Source organism: Amphiprion ocellaris, chromosome 14 (genome assembly GCF_022539595.1).
Source record: "Amphiprion ocellaris isolate individual 3 ecotype Okinawa chromosome 14, ASM2253959v1, whole genome shotgun sequence".
Classification (NCBI taxonomy): domain Eukaryota; kingdom Metazoa; phylum Chordata; class Actinopteri; family Pomacentridae; genus Amphiprion; species Amphiprion ocellaris.
Window position 1 is genome coordinate 26437840 of NC_072779.1, and position 25484 is coordinate 26463323.

The 25484-nt window shown below is 40.4% G+C and overlaps 1 protein-coding gene across 2 annotated transcripts in view; it reads left to right on the top strand.

Annotated features, from left to right (window-relative positions):
• The window catches only part of atp2a3 (ATPase sarcoplasmic/endoplasmic reticulum Ca2+ transporting 3), a 56306-nt gene extending 30877 nt beyond the window's left edge, over nt 1-25429 (top strand). The window contains exons 9-22 of one of the 2 annotated variants that reach the window (XM_035945737.2): nt 5345-5433; nt 6456-6558; nt 7376-7507; nt 10643-10759; nt 10873-11091; nt 11588-11923; nt 12922-13142; nt 13244-13446; nt 15326-15411; nt 15787-15920; nt 16434-16551; nt 20147-20264; nt 21617-21650; nt 21766-25429. In XM_035945737.2, coding sequence (XP_035801630.2) covers nt 5345-5433; nt 6456-6558; nt 7376-7507; nt 10643-10759; nt 10873-11091; nt 11588-11923; nt 12922-13142; nt 13244-13446; nt 15326-15411; nt 15787-15920; nt 16434-16551; nt 20147-20264; nt 21617-21621 — 1881 coding nt within the window. In that variant the 3' untranslated portion in view covers nt 21622-21650; nt 21766-25429. The remainder of the gene's footprint in view (nt 1-5344; nt 5434-6455; nt 6559-7375; nt 7508-10642; nt 10760-10872; nt 11092-11587; nt 11924-12921; nt 13143-13243; nt 13447-15325; nt 15412-15786; nt 15921-16433; nt 16552-20146; nt 20265-21616; nt 21651-21765) is intronic. The other variant, XM_023264811.3, reaches the window with a different exon arrangement.
• The last annotated feature ends 55 nt before the right edge of the window (nt 25430-25484 follow it).

The following is a 25484-nucleotide window of genomic DNA, read 5'->3' on the forward strand; positions in this document are numbered from 1 at the left end:
AGTATAATTACATTGGACAAGAAACGCAGAAAGATCTTATCCACAACTATTCATGTGTATTTCTGTAGCATGTGGCCTCACCCTTTCCTTTGTCTGTTAGTGTGTATGTGTGTGTGTGTGTGTGTGTGTGTGATGCTTGATTACCGACTTTACTCCAAGCACAGAGTAAATGCTAGTGCTGCGGTTTGTCTTGGCTCCTGTTAAGTGTTCAGCACACACACACACACACACACACACACACACATACACACACACACACACACACACACACACACACACACACACACACACACACACACACACACACACACACACACACACACATATGCACACACACTCCTAATCTCAGTTAGTACCTCCTGCCCTTCCATCCTCTGTCTTATCTCTCATCTCAAATGATGACAGAGTTACTGGCCAGTTTTAGTAGTACAACATCATACACTGCTTAAGAGGAGTGGATGTACCCTCCTCAACATACCTCAAATTTAGCATTTTGGCTGTTTTTTTGGCACCAGAAGAGAGCATATTTAGATGAGAGGGTGGAATACCCTGCTTTATCAACTATTTTCCTCTAATTTTAAAAAATGAGCATGATTCGGTCTTCAAAAAATCTTGAAACTAGCAATTGAGACCATAAACTCGTTAGAAAAATATTTATTGAGGTAATAAATCATTTGAGAAGTAGGGTCATTTTCTCATAGACATCCATACAGTTGGACTTTCTGCAACCAGAGCAGTCGCCCCCTGCTGATTGCTGCAGAATGCAGGTTGAAGACCTTTCCATAGTGGCTTCACTTTTTAGACCAGAAGGCTGCGTCCATCTTCAATATATTGTCTATGAAGAAGACGTCAAACTAGTGATTGAAACCATACACTCAGTAAGAAAGTATTTATTGTGGTAACAAATCAAGTAAAAACTTCTATGCAACTGGACTTTTTGTTTTTTAAATCAGAAATTGCCCCCTGTAAGCTGTTATAGAGAATGTAGATTAAAGCACTTTAGCTTCACTTTTCAGACCCGGAAGCTCTGTCCACTTCTTTGTGCAGCTAAGAAAAGGACTCAAAGAGGAGTCATTACCAATAATCGAGGGCAGTTATTTTGTATCTAGTATTGATCCGACAGTGCAAAACTTTAGCAAAATTTTTTAGAAAAGCATAGACTTGCCATTTAACATCACAAATCATTTCCTGTTTACAAGCAGTGGCCAACAGTAATGCAATGATAACTTCCTGAGAACAAATAAGCAGGGAAAATAACTAATGTAACAAATAAATGATGATTTACGTGTCAGGGACAAAATATATATAAATTGTAATCTTTATTTACCAAATCAAGAACAGTCCCTTAGATATTACTCGATCAGATTTTACTGAGTGTAATTTGGAACCTCAGAACTGAATGGATCAATAAAGTGCTCTCCTGTAGACGTGAGTTTACTGTTTTACAACCTTTTGCTGATTGCTCCAAGCCAAGTAAAATTGAGTTCTGGAGTTTCAAAATATTTTTTCAAATATGCCTAAGAAAACATATTCAATCTATAATACATCTGTGGTAATATGGTTGTTACTAAGCAAAAAAATAAATCTAAAAAATGTTTAGTCCATTTCAAAATGGAGTTAGGTTCAAAGGACTGTGTAATTCCTGTACGGTTGACTCTCCGCTCATTTCGTATAAAAGCCCGCCCCTTGTTGCTCCCCCAGATGACGTGGAGTGTCTGAGTGATTAATACGTAGCTGCAGGGAGTTCCCTCTAGCAGGAGGAACATGGAGGAGTGATCTCACCACAACCCTGAAACCCTCCCACACAGAAAAAGAGTGAAGCAGGCTGGCGCTGGGTAAACATTGACCTTCTGCTTCCACCTATGCTCCTTGGCTTGCTGCTTTCAGCTCTCTGATGGGAGACAACAGTGCACATACACATTCACATTCTCACAAAGCCAAATCAAACTTCCGCTTTTCGGGTTTTTTTCATCATGGTGTTTCCTGGAGATAGTATTTTTGTGGTTATTTAACTGGTCCCTCCTCATGTTCGTCATGCCTTTACCACAGCGAGTCTGCGCTGTTTTTATAGTTTCTGTGCGTCACATGTTTGCCCAAGCTTATCCATCTGTGCTTATTCCTGGACTGGTCTCCAGCCAGTAACCCTGATAGTGCCATGTGTCTCCCTGGCCACGGCGGTATCCCCATATCAGCAGGATTTCCAGGGATTCCCCTCTGTGTCCTGACACTGTACTTCCCTTTTCCCTTCACACACACACACACACACACACACACACACACGTACGTACGTATATAAAAAGGGTTAGCCACTATTCATCCCCACACAAGCTCAGAGGACACGAGTAGAATAATACAAACTTCTTCCGCTACCACTTCGTCACATGGATCACACTGTGCCTTGTTTCCTTGGAGACCGGATCAGACAGGGAGAGAAAACTGACCATGGATGAAAGAACAGTGTAATTTTATTTTTTTAGCCTCTGTTTCGTGTGTATAGTATGTCCTTTTATGGAAGTTTTTGAGCCCATGAGTTGGTATTGTTGGTTTGTTAGAGAATAGTGGAACAGAGAGTACCTAGCCTGATGACCTTTGTGAAATTAAGGATTGAACAGAAGGTTGAAGTTGTGTAAAGGGCAGCACATCCTGAAATGAAACAGAAAATCAGGGAATTATGGGGCCACAAGAATGCACAGTCAAAGATCCTGTTTACACATCAGTACTGTAACCAGTCTGCTTTTGCTGCCGAATATTTGTTTTAGTTGTTAATTATAAGTCAGGGAAGGACTACAGAAATTGAAAAATGTACTAGGTTGCCAACTAATGAGCTAACTTAGTGTGATGAAAGTCACTTTTTGAAGTTTTAGTCACTGTTGATTGATTTGGCCACACCTGTGTTTACTTGTGGTGCAGTGTGTGGTTTAATACAAGTCCAAGAATTCTTGTGGTAGCAAATACTGCTACTTGGTCAACTGTTGTAAAAGAATAAATCACTATTTGTAAAGTATAAAGATGTGGATATTATTCCAGATTTTGGCCATTTTTCATTTTTATTTTCGTGAGCTAAAGGATGTCCTGTTTTTCTCATCTATAACATTTTTATAGTATAATAGTTGAAAGCTGTTATGTCCAGTTACTCCAACGTACCCATATGTACACTATCGCTCAAAGATTTGGGCTCACCCAGGCAATTTCATGTTTTCCATGAATAATCACACTTTTATTAATGTATTAACACAATTGCACAAGGGTTTTCTAATCATCAATTAGCCTTTCAACACCATTAGCTAACACAATGTAGCATTAGAACACAGGAGTGATGGTTGCTGGAAATGTTCCTCTGTACCCCTATGGAGATATTACATTAAAAATCAGCCCTTTCCAACTAGAATAGTCATTTACCACATTAACAATGTCTACAGTGTATTTCTGATTAATTTAATATTATCTTCATTGAAAAAAACTGCCTTTTTCAAAAATAAGGACATTTCTCAGTAACCCCAAACTTTTGACCGGTAGTGTATGTTTCATCTTGTCCAGAGATGACATCAGTGGACTAAATGTAGTAACCCTGGAAATAAATACTCCATTAGAACGCTTTAGCTTACTTTTTATGCTCTTGTTCTGGAGGAACATCTGCATCCGATCTTAAGTCTTCCATTGATCTTGTGTTCTTTTTAAATTGATGGCTGCTGTTAAGTCAGTGACACACACACACACACACACACACACACACACACACACACACACACACACACACACACACACACACACACATAGAGTAGAATCGAGAAGGAAGGAAAGTTTAACCAAATAACTGCTTCATTAATTCTTCAATCAGTGTAATTTAATTGAGTGTTAAACAGAGTTGAGCTAGGTCGTAGGAGTGTGTGTGCAACTCAATATTAATTACGGACTGAAGGTCAGGAGCAGTCACTCATCCTATTGTAAAGTTATGTATGTCATTCAGGTAAGGTGTTTAGATACGCAGAGAGGTATTGGACTATGAATGATGGTGTATCTTGTATAAAACAACAGCCACTGCACTCCCTCTTTGTTTTATCAGTATATTAGTATTACCAGTGTATCGTGAACCACGTTTCCTGGGGGAATTTCAGGAAGAAGATTTGACAACAAAGCGGCCAACAAAGCAAATCCTTGGACAGCTCTGGGACTGAGCTCTTTCTCCCTTCTTCTCTGACTTCTGCTGTGTTTTCTAGCGGTTAACTGGAGCGTGTTTGGCAGTGTGAGTGCCTGATGAAGCCTTGCATCCAGGCATATGAGTACTGCAACTCCCATGTTGCATTCATTGTTTAGAAATGCTAAAGTGGGCAAAGAAGTGAAAGTACAGAGAGCTGCACAAACTAGTGTACATTGTGGTTTGTTTTTGACTCTGAATCATTGTAGATTTTCCTTCAGTCACTGGTTGCAGGTTGAAATCCTTCCTTTCAGTAACCACTTGTTGAAGCTAGTTCTTCTTATGTGGTATTACTGCATTTAATATACGGTACATGTGTGTGGATCTGACCGATATTTGCTCACACACCACGCTTTGGTAATGATGATGAATTCACTAGAGGATTTATTTCTATGTCTGTGCTGCATTGTGTTGATTTGGCAATTTCTGTGATAACCAGGGTAATAGATTGTGTTTCCAAAAATTTCTGTTTTATATTGCGATCTATAGATAATTACTTGAAGACAGATATAGCCATGGTAGCCCCTTTGGGGAAAACTGTAATGTTTTTTTCTGACAAATATTGGGATTGGATTTGCAATACATTTTTTACAATCAGACTTCAGTCACTATATAAAAGATATAAAACGTGATGGAGAAATACCTCATGAGATACCATCGATAGCATGACTCACACATTTGCTAAATTACTGACTTTGCAATTTGCTGTTTGAATTGTTGCGAATCATGACTTTTGATTTGCAATCAATCAGTTGTTCAGCCTTTATTCACAGTGACAATCATAACACCTATAAGCCTCAGCTGTACTGTATTTTTATGACAAACTCTTGGTTGCACTTGCTGAAGTTGTCACAGTTACAGAGAATAAAACATTTCTTCAAATAAAATATTGAGTGCAGCCAGTAATTGAACTACATCTCAGTCTACCAGACCATGTCACTGGGTCCACTTCAGCCCTCCATTAACTATTAAAATTAAAAGGCTATTTTTTACGTCTCTAAACACAGGCGGACTCGCATATTTCTTCATTTGATCCAACATAACCTTTTAACAGCAGTAGGCAGCTACAGCACACAAAGACCAACCATAGTTTTGATTAATTAGCTAACTATGCCACCTCTGTTTGTGTTTGTCTTTCTTCTTCTCCAGATGTTCATTGCGGACAAGGTGGATGATTCAAGTTGCACCCTGCATGAGTTCTCTATAACTGGTTCTACATATGCCCCTGAGGGACAAATGTAAGTGGGACACTTTAAAGTCTTATTACTTGATTACGAAAAGACATGAAGTTCATTTTAATGACTCATTTCTTGAAACGTGTGTCAGTGGGATTTCCAAATTTTACTTAAGTAAAAATTTTTAATTTACATGCATCACTCGTTTTCCCTTATTTCCTGGTTCTTTCTTGTTTTTAGAACATGATAAAATTTAAATGGATGCAGTCAAGCAAAATGTATTGTGGTCTGTGAGCCAACATTTGTTACATCACTTCTAATGAGTCTGAAAAGTTGCTTTTAGCTATGCTCTGTTGATATGGAAATTACTGAGAGAACCAGGAAAATGGCAGTTCCAAATACTTCTGTTGCATTCTGTTATGTGTGCAAACTGCTTGTATATCCATACATTCATAGCAACAATCATAGTACCCATAAGCCTCGGCTGTACTGTTGTACTATTACACACCTTGTTGGTTGAAGCTGTTGAAGTGTAGAGTGAACTAGGGTAAACAGATTTTCCGTTGTGTGGCTGTTTGGATCTATACTATGTCAGATTTTTTTAAATCTTAGTAAATATGTATTTGTGAAGGACTGCATTCAAACTCATTAGACAGAAGAAGGTTTTCAGCAGTTCATTATGTATGCACGTTGTTTATTTTACTGTTTGGTGAGTACGACGTTCTGAGTCCGCATGAACATGTCAATTTCATAACAGCAGAGTGTGGGTTATTGTGTGGGAGCTTTGCTAGCAACCGTTGCAGTCTCTACTGGGAAGGGATCCATGGTTGTCATGCAGTTGGCACACACACACACACACACACACACACACACACACACACACACACACACACACACACATTCAAATACACTGTTTACTACTGTACCACCACAGTTTCTCCAGTCAACTTTGGAATGCTAAACAACCGAATGTTGTCTAGACTCATAAATATTCAGTAGACTACTGTGTGAACTGTGAAATGTTTTTTCCTTGTGTTTTGCTGTTGTGAGTGATGCTTGTGTGCGTGTATCTGTTTTTCTTTCAGACTTGCAGGAAACAGGCCTGTCCAGTGTGGAGACTATGATGGACTTTTGGAGTTGGCTACAGTATGCTCTATGTGCAATGACTCTTCACTGGACTACAATGAGGTCATTAACACACCAACATGTTTAATTTTCTATGCAAAATAGATCCATGTGTAGCAGATTGTGGAAGTCTGGTCTTTGCAAATTCCTTTGTGCATCTACACACTGCAGTGACTTCATAAAACGTAGCACTTGAATTCACACACATACTGCTTTCTTTTCTTCAGCTGAGCTAATTTTACTCCAATATATGATCTTTTTCTCTGGTTTGGATTGCTTTTCTCACCTCTTTGTCATCACCACGGTATCATGGTAACCATGCTGAGGAGAGAGGCTAGGGATACAGCACTTCTCAACCTCTATAAATCTTCCCTAGACTAACTGTCTCTGTTCTTGTAAATAGTCGTTTTGCCACCAATTTTCTACATTTTTGAATAAAGGCAGTGTGTGATCAGAGAGGAAAAGAAATAGGAGCCAAGTGCTGGAGGGGAGGGAGGTGTTTTATTGCTGTCTTTAGTTGGCCACACAAACAAATAATGTCTAGTTTGTCATCACTGCTCCATCTTAACTACTCCACATCTCAGCTCGCAGGGTTACATATTTGAAAACACTTTGCATATATGACTCAGTGTTTATGGTTGAGGTAAAGGTGAATGACCTGCAGATTTGCTCACTGCATGTTTGTCTAGGATTTGTTTCATGTGAATAGGGTCTCTCACACTTAACAATGGGTCATGTACGTGACTTAAAGGATTTTTTCCCCTTTAGGTTTCACTTAAAATACATCATTTTAATGACTTCACTTTGATGGTTGAGACAACTGGGGGATTACAATACTTTGAGCAGTCCTCAAATGCTTGAAACTTCTGTTCTCTTACAGACCAAAGGGGTATATGAGAAGGTGGGTGAGGCCACAGAAACAGCTCTCACTACCTTGGTGGAGAAGATGAACGTCTTCAAGACTGACCTGTCTGGACTCACCAAAGTGGAACGTGCTGGGGCCTGCAACTCAGTAAGTTACACTGGAAGATGCTTGTAACCCTGCAATCTGATCGTTATCTATATCTAAAGGTCTCTGGGAGTACTTCTGCTTACGTGAAAAAACTTGTGTGACTTGAGAGAGAGCTGTACGAAGTCTAACGAATAGCTGTTTGAGGATTAAGATCTAAATAGAGGATTCAGACACCTCATGTGCAGTCCAGTTGTATTGTGACACCATAGACACATTTCTGAGAACATGATAACTCGGCTCAAACTTCACTGGCTACTTAACAGCACCCAGTACTCCATATGGAATGGATGATTTAATTAGATTTTGGAGCACATTTCTACATGAATTTGCATATTAGGTAGGGAACAGTGATTTCCCAGAAATTGCTCCTTTACACATTAGGCTAAAAAGTTCAAATTGAAACCAGATATGTAGCATGCAATGACTAATGTGTTGGTATAAAGTCTTTGCAACTTAATCCAATTAGCTCAATTAAAAGGAGACTGGTTTTAACTTGTGAACATGATAAACTCAAGAACAATATATAGTAAAAACTTCATACTGACAGAAAATGACTAATTATGTAGGCTGTAGGTTTTGGTCTTCTCAGCATGAATGTGCCAGTGAGACTTTAATTACTCATTTTACCATACTGTATACTGCCAGAAAGGGAGGACATAATGACTTAGTGTGTGCGCCTACTTATATATCCATCCATTATCTATACACCGCTTAATCCTCACTAGGGTCGCGGGGGGTGCTGGAGTCTATCCCAGCTGACTCGGGCGAAGGCAGGGGACACCCTAGACAGGTCGCCAGTCTGTCGCAGGGCTACATACAAAGACAAACAAGCACTCTCACATTCACACCTACGGGCAATTTAGAATAATCAATTAACCTCAGCATATTTTTGGACTGTGGGAGGAAGCCGGAGTACCCGGAGAGAACCCATGCATGCACAGGGAGAACATGCAAACTCCATGCAGAAAGATCCCGGGAAAGCCGGGACGCGAACCAGGGACCTTCTTGCTGCAAGGCGAAAGTGCTACTTATATATATTTCTACTAATTACATTTTACATTTAAATAATGTTTTATCAAGGGTGACTTAGCAGGTCAGGCTTTTGTGTGTTACACAGGGACTATTTAATGATACACAAAGCTGCTGACCAACACACATGACTTCAGGCTTGGAAATTTGGTTTAAAAACATCATGCACAAGAAAAATTAAAAAAAATAAACAGCTGTAGAAACATCAAGCTTTAGTGCAGCATTTCTTGGAGTTTGGGCTGGTTTTACACCAATCTAGCTGCAGCAAATTACACTTTTTATTTCCAGCTGATGTGGAAAGTGTTGAACGTGGCCTGTGCTGTGCAGAGGTGGGTAGTAACAAGTTATGTTTACTCCGTTACATTTACTTGAGTAACTTTTAGAAAAAAAAAGGTACTTCTGACAGTAGTTTTACTCTGCCATACTTTTTACTTTCACTTGAGTAGATTTGTGAAGAAGAAACGCGACTCTTAGTCCGTTACAGTGGGCTACACTCGACTCGTTACTTTTTTATTTACCACATTAGATATGCTTTATTTTGCCAGAGAGATGCCCCCAGTGGATCTACCACATGACTGTGTTTCACCCATCAGAAATACAGCATGCACATACAGTCTATGAGCATGCAGTACATCTTGTCACTGGAAATAGTTTGTACTGTTCAAGCATACAAACGTTACCTTACTACAGGTATTTGTTTCAAAAGCTTTATGTTGTGAATAACTGAGATTTGGAAATTTGTGTTTATTGTGCCTTAACTTGTCATTTTGTAAAGATGTTGTCTATTTTTGCTTTTTTTATTTTATTATTTAGAAATACCAGAATTTGCACATTATTTTACATTTTTGTCAGTTTTATCACATCATTTCTAAAAAAATTAATCTGACATTACAATGAAACAGTTACTCAGTACTTGAGTAGTCTTTTCACCAAATACTTTTTTACTCTTACTTGAGTAATTTTTAGGATGACTAGTTTTTACTTCTACTTGAGTGAAATTATTTTGAAATAACGTTACTCTTACCTGAGTACAATTTTTGGCTACTCTTCCCACCTCTGGTGCTGTGTGAGTGACCAATGGATGGCTAAGCTGATGTTGATGTTTCAGTGCTGAGGGGCTCCAGTTCTAAGCTTGTTCACTCCAGGCTCCAAGGTTATTAGAATCTCTGTTGTTCTCACTTTTTAGAAGCGTAGGAGGGATGGAGGCTGTGGAGTCTCAGATGGAAAGAGCCTTGTAGTGACAGAGGAGTACAGATGTAAATGTCTCACTGAATGTTTTTGTTTTCATTTTAAACCTCTAAATTTCTGCATTGTACCTGCTCAGAGGACAAATAACTTAATGTGGGACATTAGTCAACATTAACTTAGATGTTCAGCAAATCCTAGATGAGATGAGTTGACCTAAGCTTTCCAAATCTCTGCTGGGTTTACACAGCTAGCAAAGAGAAGAAAGAGCAAGAGAATGATTTCCCCAGCATGGCATGCCAAGACTCATACCACTCTCTCTGTTTGATAGAGCAAAAAAATTTGTCATAGTGACAGATTTTAGGACATCCATCAGATGTCTATAGTCCCCTGACAGGGTGTGTGTACACCACAACCATCTGGCTGGACAAGAGAGTATAATCAGTTTTAACCTTTCAGCCTTTTTTGTTCACTCGACTCAGTACAGACTCTGAACTAGAGGGACACCTACTGGTGGAAAATGACTTGACATTAAATGCAGATAATAGACTATATGAATAAGAGAGGTGTTTTTAGGCTGAGCTTTGGTCTTGCAGTAAGCCTGCAAACATTTTTTATTAGCATTTTACAATTATATTTCCATATACGTTCATATGTTACTGCCAATCATTCTTACAAGGGTCAGGATCATCTATGTTGCTGTACACAGACATCTGAGGCAGCAGTCAGACATCTAGACAAGGTGGCTGAGTGGTTTGAAGTGTCATCCTTCAGCTGTTAGTAGTGCAGCCAAACCTCTCAGTCCCCCACCAGCTGCCACTCTGACAAATGCCCAGGAATGTTGCTCAGCTCTGTCTCTTTTCATCATCTTCTTCTTCTCTGTCATTTCTACCTCATCTCACTCTTTTTTTCGTCCATTAGGTGATCAGGCAGTTGATGAAGAAGGAGTTCACCCTGGAGTTCTCTCGTGACCGCAAGTCCATGTCTGTGTACTGCACCCCTGTCAAACCAGGCTCCCAGAGCAAAATGTTCATTAAGGCATGACTAACTATAACACTTTCAGATAAACACATAAACATACCTGTCATCACTACCATTTTCATTATTGTTTCATGTTCTACTTCCCTGTCATTTACAATGTGTCTCCACAGGGTGCTCCAGAGAGTGTAATTGAGCGATGTCAGTACCTGCGGGTTGGAACAGGAAAGGTGACATTGACACCAGCTGTGCGCGACCAGCTGATGTCTAAGATCAGGGACTGGGGGACAGGAAGGGACACGCTGCGCTGCCTGGCACTGGCCACACATGACAACCCGCCACGCAAAGAAGACATGGACTTAGAGAATTCCAGCAAATTTGCAGAGTATGAGGTACAGCAGAGGATTGTGGGAACATGTAATGTTTAGATCAGACTGTCCATGTTGATCAAAGAGGGTTATATTTCAATCTATTTTCTGTAACAAAATGACTTACAGTTTTGATGGGTAATGCAGTTTTAAAATCAATGTCAATGTGATAAAGATAAATAAAGATGCAAAATGCATCTACTATACTCTACGTTCCTGTTTAAAAATGAAATCTAGCGAAAAGTATGTCCAGCTGTTCACATAATGTCAAATTTACTGCTTTTTCTTTTTAGTTTGAATCAGTTGTGACTGGTTAAATATTTTACATTTGATTCTTACATCCTTGAACAATTCCTTTGCTGTGTAAAAAAACAAAAAACAAAAAAAAAAACAGTTTGAGCAGCAGTACAATTAGAAAATGGTTAGTGGCATTTCAGAGGCATCAGAGAGAGAGTCTGTTTTCAGATATTGCCCTGTGACAGTTAATCTCTTCCCCTCTCTCTCCTTATTCTCCCTTCAGTTGGGGCTCACATTTGTTGGCTGTGTGGGCATGCTCGACCCGCCCAGGAAGGAGGTGATTGGTTCAGTGAAACTGTGCAACGAGGCAGGTATCCGCGTTATCATGATCACAGGAGACAACAAGGGCACAGCTGTGGCTATCTGCAGACGAATTGGCATCTTTGGTGAGGATGAAGACGTGACTGGAAAGGCCTACACGGGCCGCGAGTTTGATGATCTCCCATCAGAGGCACAGAGGGAAGCTGTCAAACGTGCGCGATGCTTCGCCCGTGTCGAGCCAGCTCACAAGTCCAAAATTGTTGGGTACTTGCAGTCATTCGATGAGATCACTGCAATGGTGAGGAGAACGAATGACAGCTTGCTCAACTCATAGCTTTAATGGCTACTCTGAATCTCTTCTTTTCCCCTGCACCGGCACCTCCTCACTTCAACTATTAGTCTTTCTCTGCTTGCTGCAGATCTACACGTTGTATACTTCTTTCTCAAATATTTTATTTTTCATGGCAGTTGTGAGGCAAAAAGATATTTCCTCCTCCTTTAGCTGTTTGTTATGTGAATGACTTGTCAAAGATGCATGGGAAGAGGCCAGTGAGGCGTGACATGTTTCAGGTCTCTCTGAGGCTGCTCTCTCAGACAATGCTATCAGAACCTGTCATCTGCAGTCCGCTCTGCTGCTTTCTATCTGACACGTCTCAGAAGAGGGGCTGATCCGAAGGAAAGATGGGAGGGAGGGAGACAACAATATCACTATTTGCCTGTCAGACTTACCCTACCATGCACAGCAGTCTAAAGCTGGTTTCAGGCTCTGCCATGACAGATAAATATCTCTCTTGCTCAGCTTTAGCTTAATTCTGTCTGAATCTCAAAGGATAATGAGACTTTGCATAGTTAGATAGAAGCTTATTTGCAGCCATCCTTTGTTTGACTCATCACTGTTTATAGAACAATCTTCACCAAAACTTTCATGTGGGCTCAATATTTCAAGAACGAACAACTCTTTTTGAACAAATTCTGTTTCGTGTGCCACATTGAATAGGCCACACAACACTGGTTTATGAGTGACTAAGAAGTAGTTTAAGCTTTTAGTATTTATCCTTTTTCTATCTATTATTTATCCAAATTTCTGATCCTAAAAAAATCCTTTGTTCTTTGAAACAAGTTTTTATCTATGAGATATCTTCCTCTTTACAACCTCTGAAAACATTTCTTTCTTGAGTCTTTATGCAAATATTATGTGTTGGATTTGAAGATTGTTTACTAATAAGAAGATCAAAAAAATCTTGTGACTCATGTTTTTGATGCATTAATGACAGATATGGTCCCTTATCTTACCAGACAGGAGATGGTGTGAACGACGCCCCGGCCCTGAAGAAAGCAGAGATCGGCATTGCCATGGGTTCTGGTACAGCAGTGGCCAAGTCAGCCTCTGAGATGGTGCTGTCTGACGATAACTTCTCCACTATTGTGGCTGCTGTGGAGGAAGGCAGAGCCATCTACAACAACATGAAGCAGTTCATTAGATATCTTATCTCTTCCAATGTGGGAGAAGTTGTCTGGTGAGCACAAAGATGCCCTGACACTCAGTTGTCTTGTTGGACCATCGTCACTATCCGTTTGGCGTCCTTGGCTGAAACCTCTTCTTTCTGTCTGTCCACAGCATCTTCCTGACCGCCATCCTGGGTCTCCCTGAGGCTTTGATTCCAGTACAACTGCTGTGGGTAAATCTGGTGACTGATGGGCTGCCTGCCACAGCCCTGGGCTTTAACCCCCCAGACCTGGATATCATGGACAAGCCTCCCCGCAACCCCAAGGAGCCTCTCATCTCTGGCTGGCTCTTCTTCAGATACCTGGCCATTGGAGGTAGTCCTCGCTCTGATTTAACTGCTAATCAGTATGTGCTTATGTCAGAGTGTAGACAAGTTTCCAGTTTAAGTTACAATGCATTTACAGCAAGGAGCTAAAAAAGAACCACAATGATGTGATAGTTTGTGTACTTGCTGCTAGGATTTTAACTACATCACTCATGCTTACAGTCATCTGTTAACTCTTACTAGCTAAGATGACATGGAGAAATGACCACAGCTAGCAGTAATAATGCCAGCTGAGACTGAACAAACTTCATGATCTATCATTAAATTCAAGTACATATTATTATATAAAACTTGTGCTGTTTGTCTGCCTTAGTTAAGAGTACAGCAGCCCCATTCTGGAAATGATGCTGCATTTACATTTTGTGGGAGGGAATGGAATGTGTACAAATTGCATTCATGCGAATGGACAATTCAATAAGGCAGCCGCCAGTCTTTTTGTGTTGTTGTTTCTTACTCTTTACTGGACATTCCAGCAGTCTTAACCAAAAAGCCCCAACAAAATAAAGCAGAAAGTAAGTCATCCATGTTTTCTTGTTCTTGCTGGCACTTATATATTTTGGAGTTGGATACATTAGACCTTTTACAAAAAATTTACTTTTGTAGACGATCCGGCTTGGATGTTGAAGTAAAAAACTCTAAGTTACTTGTGTAACCCATGTTCTCAGAGTAGCATGAATGAGATGCCTCACTATGGGATACGATCTCTGCATATGCTTCAGAAGCATTATCTCATTACGGCAATCCCGATTGACTGGTGATCACGAGCCTGTGTCAGGTGGAGCCACCTACCCTTTAGTAGCTGCGCTACCACGTAGGATCACTCAAAATAAGCACCTTCTCTGTTTGCCCAGAAGGGCTGTCTGATGAGACATCTCACTCATGCTACTCTGAGAACCAGGGTTACCCCTTTACATAGGGCCCAGGATGCACCCAGGCCATGTGTAGAATGAGAGGTGTAGGCCAGGGCAACTGCTCCCACAATCCAGTGAGAGAGCCGCTGCATGAAGAGGTGTTTTAGTGATGCTGTGTGGTAGCGCAGACTAAAGGGTAGGTGGCTCCACTTGATGCAGGCGTCGCAATCACCAGCCAATCAGGACTGGCGCAAGAAATAAATGCTTTTGAGGCATACGGATGGAGCGTATCCCATAGTGAGACATTGAAACAAACACTAGGAATGAGATCTAGTAATTAAAGTAAGTCCAGTGTGACATGACTACAGCAGTAGCATGCACATTTAACATTAGACTATACCAAACACTACATGGGATATATGCCAGATTACTTTTGCTAACAAGAAAAAATCCACTCAAGCTATGTAAATATAGACTCTAATATGCATAATTTATTAGTCAAATAAGGCCATGAAAACAGACTCTACAGCTGTTTGTGATATTTCTTTTCTAAAAGCAAAAATGTGATGGATTTTCCAAAACCATTAATCTACAGCTCCGTCAGTGGTCACCAAGCCTACTTTGACACACTAGACATGCATGATACTGATCTGCAAACACTTGTATTTGTAGTATTCATTAAACAGCCATAACAGTGTGTTAAAACAACCATGTTGTCATCACAACTTTGTGCTACATGCCAGTAGTAGATCATGCATTCTTTGCTAACAAGGAGGTTTCCCTCATTGGATACTGACTATTTTCCAAAAGATTTGTGCATTTTAAAGCACAAACATCAATTCTAGTGTTAATTTTTTCTGTAAGCTCAGTCGTTCTCTTTTGTTTTCTATCTCTGCATACATATCACAATAATGGTGCATAGTACAGTATAGAATCATAAATAAGACTATTTATGTATCTGCCTGTCTAGTTACAATATTTTTGTCTGAAGCTATCTTTGGCTGTTTTTTCTTGTAGGATATGTGGGCCTGGGAACAGTCAGTGCAGCTACTTGGTGGTATCTGTTTGATGAAGAGGGTCCACAAGTGTCTTTCTATCAGCTGGTGAGTTAAAAAACATAGTTCTGCCCAGCCTGTGTTCTTTAATCTGATGTAACCCAGTCTTGTCCTCAGAGGATAGGAGTTTATTTTCTGTAATATTCTCATAAGCTCTGTGATTTCTTTAAATTCTCTGTGGTTGGACGCAAAAGTGTTTGGTGATCCCAGCAGTGGACAGAAATAGGAAGGGAAGGAAGACCCATGTTGTTTGATCGCACACAGGGTGGAACGAGGCCAAGGTTCTGCACATGTTACCCAATCAGATCTGAGTTCCATCAAACCAGGTCACAGAGGTCCTGGTGACATCCTGCCCACACACATGCAGGAGTGCGCACACAGGCACTCATGCACACTAACTCCCATCTGTCTGTTTCTTTACAGCGACACTTCATGCAGTGTACTGAGGAGAACCCCATGTTCCAGGAAATCGATTGTGAGGTCTTTGAATCCCGCTACCCCACAACCATGGCACTGTCTGTGCTGGTCACTATCGAAATGTTCAACGCACTCAACAGGTCAGTGTCTTCTGTTGTGATGTCAGTTCAAACAATCCTTAAATGTCACGACTGGCAGATGTGGGGAAAAAAAGTGACACTCATCTAACAAGACAGCACTCCCTTTGATTTTTTTAAATGCTGCATTTGGTAAATGTGTCAAAAGAATCAAGGTTAGCCACACAGCATAAGAAATTGGGGAGGCACAAAATGGATGGAACAGTGGTATGAAGGAAAAAGTCCTCATCTTTTTGCCAGGATCATGATGCAAAAGCAAAATATATGTCAGTAGCTGCATATAGAAAGAAATGCTAATGTGTCACTTAAGAAAGAATCTGAGAAAGGAAAGCTTAAAATACATGACTGTCTCATGCACTGCATCATATTAATTCCAAACGCAGTCTAATTAAGGTTTCCATTATATCTCAGTTGTACTGTGGTACATGATAGAAACCGTTCATGTAAGTCACAAATGTCAAACTGAGCAGCTAAATTGTCAAAATGTTAGAATTTCTTCAAACTTCTGTCTTCTAGTTTGTCAGAGAACCAGTCCCTGGTCAGGATGCCTCCCTGGGTCAACATTTGGCTGCTGGGAGCCATCATTCTCTCTCTCTCCCTCCACTTTCTCATCCTCTATGTTGAGCCACTGCCGGTGAGTTCTCAGGACAGTTGTTTGAGGAGGAGGTAAACTCTGCTGCTGTCAGTAAGGCTAGTTTAGATCTATGCAATAGTGTGAAAAATGAGTAGTGTTAATTTTGTCCTCTGACATTGATTTAGTTTTGTTTAGAAAATGTGCTTTAATTGTAGTCAAATATTAGTAAATAGTTCTTGCTAGTTTTAGTCAGAAAAACATCTAGTCTATTTGCTTATTTTTAAAAATCTTCTAACCATTTTAAGGGTTATGGGCTGTTATTGTCTTTGTCTACAGTTATCATGGTTACATGTGTTATTTTCGTCTATGGTGAGGTTCATGAAAAAGGCTCAGTGTCGCTCTGTTGTGCAGTGAAACAACAAATGGACTCTGCAGTAAATCCAGTTATCATTTCCAAACTCTGAGCCACTGTCTCACTGTTCATCCTGCTCTCTTAGTATTAGCAGCTACCTGTCCTCTCCTCTGAAGAGCAGCAACTCATTTAGATGATGATTTATCATTTACTTACAAACTGTTGCTAAATTATTAGAGTGGTGGTCCCTCACTATCACGGTTCACTTCTCGCAGTCTCACTATATCGCAGATTTTTGGATTGGGTTTGGTTCCGCGAATGTTTCATTCTATCGCAGAATTTTTAAGTACAGATATTTTTTCTGTTGTTCTTACTGTGACAAGTTGCATTAAAAGGTAACGCTAGACAACATGTACCTACTCTTTAGGAACATTATAATTGCCGAGAGCTTTTATTTTGATACAAACTACAGTATAAATGTGGCAGGAAGTCATCAAACACACTACACTTCACACTCACGGTCCTGACATGACATTTAATCAAACTAACTAGGCTGACTAAACCCCAAAAACACAATAAAACCTAAATACTAATAACACTGGAACACTAACATAAACCACAATAATGACATTTAAAGCCCCAACAGCCCGAACTCCCATGGTGCATTGCAGCACAATAGTTCAGTCATAGCGACCAGCGTACAGCGCTGGGCTCTGATTGGCTCAGCGACCGTAGTCAGTCTCCTCCGTCTCCCCTGAGTATAGTGCGTATGGTATAGCGGCATTCAGTATCTGGCCTGTCCGTCTCACACAGACGTCTGATTGCTGCATAGTGTTGCTCTGCGGTGATGTGAGGTGTGTCTGGAGGATTTATAAAGCCTTAAAATGTATATCAACAAGAAAAACACTCAGAGAGCGCAATACTCCGCCACGACTGTTCATTCTCTGACCTGGCGCTGAACACAGATGTGTGTTATGCATGTGTGCGTGAATCGCCTGACCTAAATATGTAGCGGGACATATGTGATGGACTCAAAAAACCTCACAATTTAATCAATCAATCAATTGTTCCTTGTATCAATTCCAATAAGTCGGCAACGGCAGATTTGTAGTAGGATCACATGATCATCAGCAGGGAGCTGAGGCAGCGTTCACTTGTTGTCCTGGTTACAGTGACGCATGCCGGCCACTGTATCTCGCAATGGGAAATCTTTAACAAATCCGTGGATCCAGACTATAAGCCGCATCACTGCCAAAATCTAACCACTTGGTCCTTGTGTCATTTCTGAGCTTCCCTGAAAATTTCATCCAAATCCATTGGTCTGTTTTGAGTAATATTGCACAGGACAGACAGATTCACAGAGAAACGTACACTGATCGTCACATAACTCTGCCACGTTCCTTGGCAGATTTATAATAAAATGAATATTCTAGTATTGGATTTGTGTATGATTGTGTTTATTTGCATGTACTTTATTTTGTTTATTATTTTTGTGTTTATTTATGTTGTGCCGGTAAGAGCGGTCCGTGTTTGTTGTACTGAGCGGTGAATAAAACCTGCAGAAAACTGTCCTGTCCTACTGAGGGATGTTTAGCATGGAAGACAGCAAAAGACATGAGCATAAAAACGCAAAATAATTGTAACCGGCCTGACCTACAGCCCTGGAGATGGGTGAGTCAACCAATATTTAAGGGTTACAATGTGGTCCCTATATCACGGATTTTCGTCTATCGCTGGAGGGTCTGGAACGTAACCCAAGCGATATACGAGGGAACACTGTACCATTAATAATTCATAGTGATATTTTTCGAGTGAACATGTAGAGGAGGATTTCAATGGACAACTGGCAATAATCCTGGAGCTAACTCATCCCTTCTGTCAGTAAAGATATCCAACTGATAGTAACATACACATTAGCTTACCTTTTCGTTTGAGTGCACAATATTAGATTTTTGCTGATATCTGGTATGTCAGTGTTTTCCAACTCATTTTGGCTGATTGTTTGTACCGATATATGTACAAATTCTTTACACCTGGTTGCAGAGAACATCATGTCTCTCTTGAAAGTAACACATTATTATACCTGCTCCTATTGTGATGGCCAACTAGACATAAAATACAACACTTTTTAAATCTATTTATTCACTGGGCAAGATAAGAAAACTACTTGAATGTACACCTAAAACAGGTGGTATTTATTTGTAGATGAGATTTTCATCCCCTGCCTGTGTTCTCTTTGAGTCACTGGGGATAATTGATTTAAAGCTTTCATCAGCTGATACTGATGACGTGTCAATATCATCATGCATCACTTTTTATAAATCTCAGCTGCTGCCTGCTTGTTCATAGTTTACTTGCTTTGTTTTTGCTTTTTGTTTAATTCTCACTGAGTTTAGTTTATAACTCTGTAAATCTTTCAAGAAGTGGTAATATCAGATAAGACTTTTGACAGAAACATGATTGTGCTGATTGTGACAAGTTTCTTATTAATGGCAGTACAACTGGTCAGTCACATATGTCTACTGATCAAGAGATATTTTGGGCAGCAGAGGAGGCTTTCACTGATCAGGAGCTTCAGTGTGTGATTCCACGGATTCATTGAATGAGACTTTGTATTAAAATGGTGATTAATTAATTTGTTTGTTTGTCTGTCTTGAACATTTTTGTTTAGTATCTGTTGCTTAAAAATGCGAAACATTTGATCATAGTTCTAGACTTTGGACATTTCTGTCCTTATTAGGTCATCAATAGTTATTTTTGCCACATTTTTCTTTGACGAAATTAACGCTGATGCTTTTTTTACATAGTCCAAATGCATGAATTGTTTTTTAAAGACAGATTCTGCCTACCATAGATGACACAAATGCTTTCTGATTGCAGTAATATTTTAAGATATAGGTTTGATTGCCTTGAAAGATTTATGTAATACACGCAAACAGACAAAATGTCAAGAAGATCTGAACTGCATATTATACCACATGTCTAGTATCATACAAAAACAGAGGCAGATACAGAAAAAAACTGCCAACCACACAAATGCTTCAAGTCACACAGAATGTGTTACAAAACAACAGAAGTTACCAGGGGACACTGACTATATTTAGTTGTGTTTTCTCATTTTCCAGTATTTTTTTTTTCCTAGAGTGATGCGCATGCATTACCAAGTCAGAGAAGATTTTTTTGGCTTTTGAATGTCTTTTTCTGAGTTTTAATGTGTTGAGCTTTCAGACTTTATTGTACAGAGTCTGCTGTTGCTGTGTAGCATTACGAGTTCGTGACTGTTGGATTTTCTCTGCCCTTCAGCTGATCTTCCAGGTGACCCCTTTGCGCTGGTCCCAGTGGATCGTGGTCCTGAAGATTTCCATTCCAGTCATCCTTCTGGATGAGGCACTAAAATATGTCTCCAGGAACCATCTAGAAGGTACTTTGAATGTTTTTTGTCCAGTTTAGGAAAATAAATGAATTTGGCAAATAGTCAAAATTACTATATACACCGATCAGGCATAACATTATGACCACCTGCCTAATATTGTGTTGGTCCCCGTTTTTGCTGCCAAAACTGCCCTGACCCACTGAGGCATGGACTTCACTAGACCCCTGAAGGTGTGCTGTGGTATCTGAGTCCTGTAAGTTAGGAGGTGGGGCCTCCGTGGATTGGACATTTTTATCCAGCACATCCCACAGATGCTGGATGTGCATGCCAAGTCACCTCCTCAAACTCACTGTTGTGTGCCTCAAATCATTCCTGAACCATTTTTGCTTTGTGGCAAGATGCATTATCCTGCTGAAAGAGGCTACAGCCATCAAGGAATACCATTTCCACGAAAGGGTGTACATGGTCTGCAACAATGCTTAGGTAGGTGGTATGTGTCAAAGTAACATCCACATGGATGGCAGAACCCACGGTTTCCCAGCAGAACATTGCCCAAAGCATCATACAGCCTCCGCTGGCTTGCATTCTTCCCACACTGCATCCTGGGGCCATTTGTTCACAAGGTAAGCGACGTACACGCACCTGGCCATCCATGTGATGTAAAAGAAAACGTGATTCATCAGACCAGACCACCTTTTTTGCTCCATGGTACAGTTCTGATGCTTATGTTCCCATTGTTGGCACTTTTGGCGCTGCACAGGGGTCAGCATGGGCACCCTGACTGGTCTACACCTATGCAGACCCGTACGCAAACAACTGCGAAGCGCCGTGTATTCTGACACCTTTCCATGAGAACCAGCATTAATGTCTTGAGCAATCTGAGCACAACAGTAGCTCGTCTGTTGGATTGGACCTCACTGGCCAGCCTTCCCCCCCACAAGCATCAATGAGTCTTGGCCACTCATGACCCTGTTGCTATCTCACCACTGTTCCTTCTTTGGACCACTTTTGATAGATATTGACCACTGCAAACCAGGAACATCTCACAAGAGCTGCAGTTTTGGAGAAGCTTTGACCCAGTCGTCTAGCCATCACAATTTGGTCCTTGTCAATCTCACTCAAATCCTTACGCTTGCCCATTTTTCCTGCTTCGAACACATCAACTTTGAGGACAAAATGTTCACTTGCTGTCTAATATATCCAACCCACTAACAGGTGCCATGATGAAGAGATAATCAGTGTTATTCACTTCATCTGTCGGTGGTCAGAATGTTTTGCCTGATCTGTGTGTATTTACATTTCTTTAAATCAATAAATGTTTTTGTGATGCTGATCTGATTAATTTGTCTACTCATGCTTTCTTCTACTCTTTTTTCCTTTCTCTTGCATTTCTAATTCAGCCTAAATTCATTTTGTCTCACCTTCCGTCAAAAGGTACTACAACTTCTTTGTGCCTTCTTCTCTCTCCAGTAGAACCTGACATCTATAGACTAATCATACTAGTTACTATGGCTTCAAACTGATGCATGTTTTTCTTTATCCCCGGTAGGTGATGAGGAGAAGAAATATTGCAGGAGATGGCAGCTGAACTAAGACCTCTCCCTCAACAAACTCACACAGTAGACACACACAGCTACCCTCTTCCCTTTATGACCTAGGAACCTTTCTCTCCTCTGCCCTCAGTCCCCACTCCTGCATGTCCGACCAACCACCACTAGAAATGAGCAGGCCTTGCATGAGAATGAGTGTGGAAGAAAGAGTGTGTTCTTGCGAGCATGGCTTTGTGCAAGTGTGTGAGTAGATGAGCTCTGAGTGTGTGGGTCTGAGAGAAACCTGGCAAACATGTCTTAATACTTGCGAGAGCGAGAAACAACTGCAGAAAAAAAGAAAACTGCCCATGGCTCTGCTTTTTAAAGATTTTTGCTTATTGAATTTTTTTTGTACAGTACAAACGTAGTGGTGTGCAACTGGACTTTGGGGAGGGAAGGAGAGGGAGGACAGGGGACATTGATAATACTGGGTGGGGGGAGGGTTTTAAGTCAGCACAGAGACCGAAAGAGAGACTGAGAGATGAAGCCTGTCATGGAGAAGAGAATGGTGGACACACTGATGAAAGATGAGCATCAGCAAGAATGTGGAAGGTGAAAACAGCCAGCCCTGGAGGCAGCGTGAGTGTGGGAGAGCCACCGTATCCGTGTGTGTCCACAAAAGCATTATCTCAAGGTGCTGCCCAGGCATGTGCCGCCCACACTACTGGCAGTGAATCCCAGCCTTGTCAGCACAGCACAATATATGTATCTCTGGACAGTTTGTTACAGCGTTGCTCCTTCATCGCTCTTTGTCTTCACTTTCACCACAAACTCCTGTTGTTTTATGCAGAATTACTCTTCTTCTGCCTTCCTCCTTCTCTCCGTCTCTCTTTCTTGCTCTCTGTTTGAGGAGGCAGCTGTGGGCCTGGGGACCGTGACGCTGTCGGGCTCTTGAGTTTGGGGTGTGGAGATGTTGCTCCGCCTGAAGGTGTGAATAGCTTTACGCTGCTTAGCCGCTTCCTTCGGCTCTTAATTCGAGGAGCTGAGGTCAGCTGACACACTTGGCAGAAGTAAAATTTAAAAAACAGAAAGAAAAATGTCAAACAGCAACCAAACCAGCATATCAGTAGAGTAGTTGTCAGCCAGCCCATCTAGCTGGCCTTGTTTAGCCTCAATGTAATGTCCATCTGCTGTGCTGGCACTGGAGGTTTAACTTTGAAAGATCTCAGAAAATCATTTCATGTGTAAATTTAAGGTAGATCTGAACAATAACATGATGCTCAGTGACACAACGTCTTGGAGCATTGTGCTGTTTTTCTTCCTTAGATTCATTCAGTTGTTTCTGACCCTGAACCAGCGCTAAAATGTCTGTGCATATAGCCTTACTTGAATAAATTAGTCGATTTTGACGTGATAGGCTTTTCGGTCTTTGAATTGCACAGATGATGTAGTTAAAGTAAGTTAAGGAAGTAAATGGCTTGATTGTCTCACTTTGATCATGAATCATTTATATATTAAGCACATGAAACATCCATGCCTTATACAGCCCACTGCACCTCCACATTGAAGATGTGGTCCAAATGAATGTGTTTCTGTAAACCTTTAATGAGCTCTGTACCCAACAACACCTATTTCACTCATACATACCCCAACAGTGACTCATACTGATCATATGAATGTCAACTTGGTCCGAGACATGGTTAATAGGAAACTCCCTTTTTTGTTGTTGTGCTTTGTGCACTGCTCCCTCTGCTCCTCCTGCTCTCTCAGTGCTTTAGCGATTCACATGGCTGTTGTTTTTTAATTACTAAATAATAATGTATTTGACTGAATGAACCCACTGGGTTTGGATTGTGTCTTTTTAAATCTCAAGTATGGTTTAGTGTAGGGCCCTGGTGCTCTGTGGACTGGGTCAGAGGTGTTTTTGGTCTCTTGTTGCGTCCACATATTGTATTGTAGACGAGTGTGCACATTGATAAATATAGGTCACAACCAGGTATCTGCACACTGTGTCTGTTGTAGTCGGAGATATTCAAACTAAATACGACATGTAATGGCTGCAGCCTTTGCTTTATGATAATATGATTTTTTGCAGTTTTCTGATCATTTTTTGGACAAGGAGAACATAATCATACTGTTTTCTGACAACAACAATAACCGTTAGTTGCAGCCTGACTTCAAGGCAACTGTTCAAATGAAATTTGAAACTTGAATTACTGACACAGTGTGCAGATCTTTATTCTTTTCCCTCCCTTTTCTGGATATCTGATCTGATTTCAACAAGCAGGACTCATTTTCACTTGGAGCATGTTTAGAATCTGAAGGAAAATCCATCCTTTAACACAGTAGCGACCAATCTGCTGTTGCTTACTGTTCTGTATGCATTTGTACTCACCTATTTTGCTGCTGCTTGGTGATGTTTTAGTCCTACTCCAGGGGATAATCGGCTTCTGTGGCATGAGATCATGGAGTGTAGATGCCTCCACTTTCAAATACTCTGAAGTCATTCTTGGAACATTAGAAAATCTGCTTAATAAGTAAAAGTAGATGAAACAAAGTGAGGAAAAGTACACTATAAAGTTCATTACCAGATATGTTAACATTTTGATTTGAGGGTGAACTCTTCCTTTAATATTAGACTAGACGTTGGAGTAAATAATGATGATTTTGATGATACTTGACATAAAAGAGCCTTTATTTTCAGCGATTTCTTCAGTAAGTTTTGTCACCACCATGAGAATATGGCACCTCTGTTCAGGCCAGCAGACCTCTTGTCCTTGTCCCAGGTCTCCATGGCTCTGTAACAATGCTGGCCCTCTGGCCTCCAGGCATTATGGGTCTGTATAGCCTTGTAATTTACTACTGAATCCTTAACTCTGTACAGATGACAAGAATATGATCGCATGGAACCTTGTTACTGTAATAATAACCTATACAGTATATAATATTTAATTTTTGATAACTTGCATCAATGAAATCTACTTGCCAACAGACAGACTTGTGAGAAAGCATTTTTTATCTTTTCTTTTGAGCACATGGTATCTAAGGATCTCCTCTGTTTTTGTTTGTTTGTTTTGTAGAATAGAAAGGTTGTTTCTTCATTGTTCCCATTTGGTTTTTACAGTTGCTGGGGTTTTGTGTCTTTTAATGTAGGGAAAAGAATATGACGTTTTCATGTATAAGATAGACAAGAATAATGCTTATGCTAGTTAATGGCGATGACACGGATCGTTTCAGCGATAGCTATCTGGTGTGAGAACGTTCAAGAATTTTGAAGAACTGTGTCTGGTTTACACTGAGTGATATGCAGTGATGAATCCTGGGTTATGAAGTTTTATGACTGTATATTGAAGGGCTTGGTGGGATGCAGGCTCTAGAGACTCCTGACAATCCTTTTGGGTCTGGCATTTGGGAAGTTGCACAGCTCTTCAGCATGGTACTCACAGTCCTCCCCAATCCTTAAAACAATTAACTCCCTTACTACAGGGAAGGAGCCTTCAGGGTCTGTAACATTTGACCAACGCTTCCTTTTCTCTGTCTACAAATGAACAGTCTCTAGAGCCTGAGTTCCACCTCTGAGAAATTAAAAGGATTCTCTGTGTTGCCTTGTTAATATTAATTGTGGACACATAATTTTATAAATGACAAAGACGTGGAAATAAAGATTATTTATCTTGTTATTTATTCAGAAGTTGTGTCTTTTTATGTATATTTTTATATACGAAGTATTTTTTTCTGT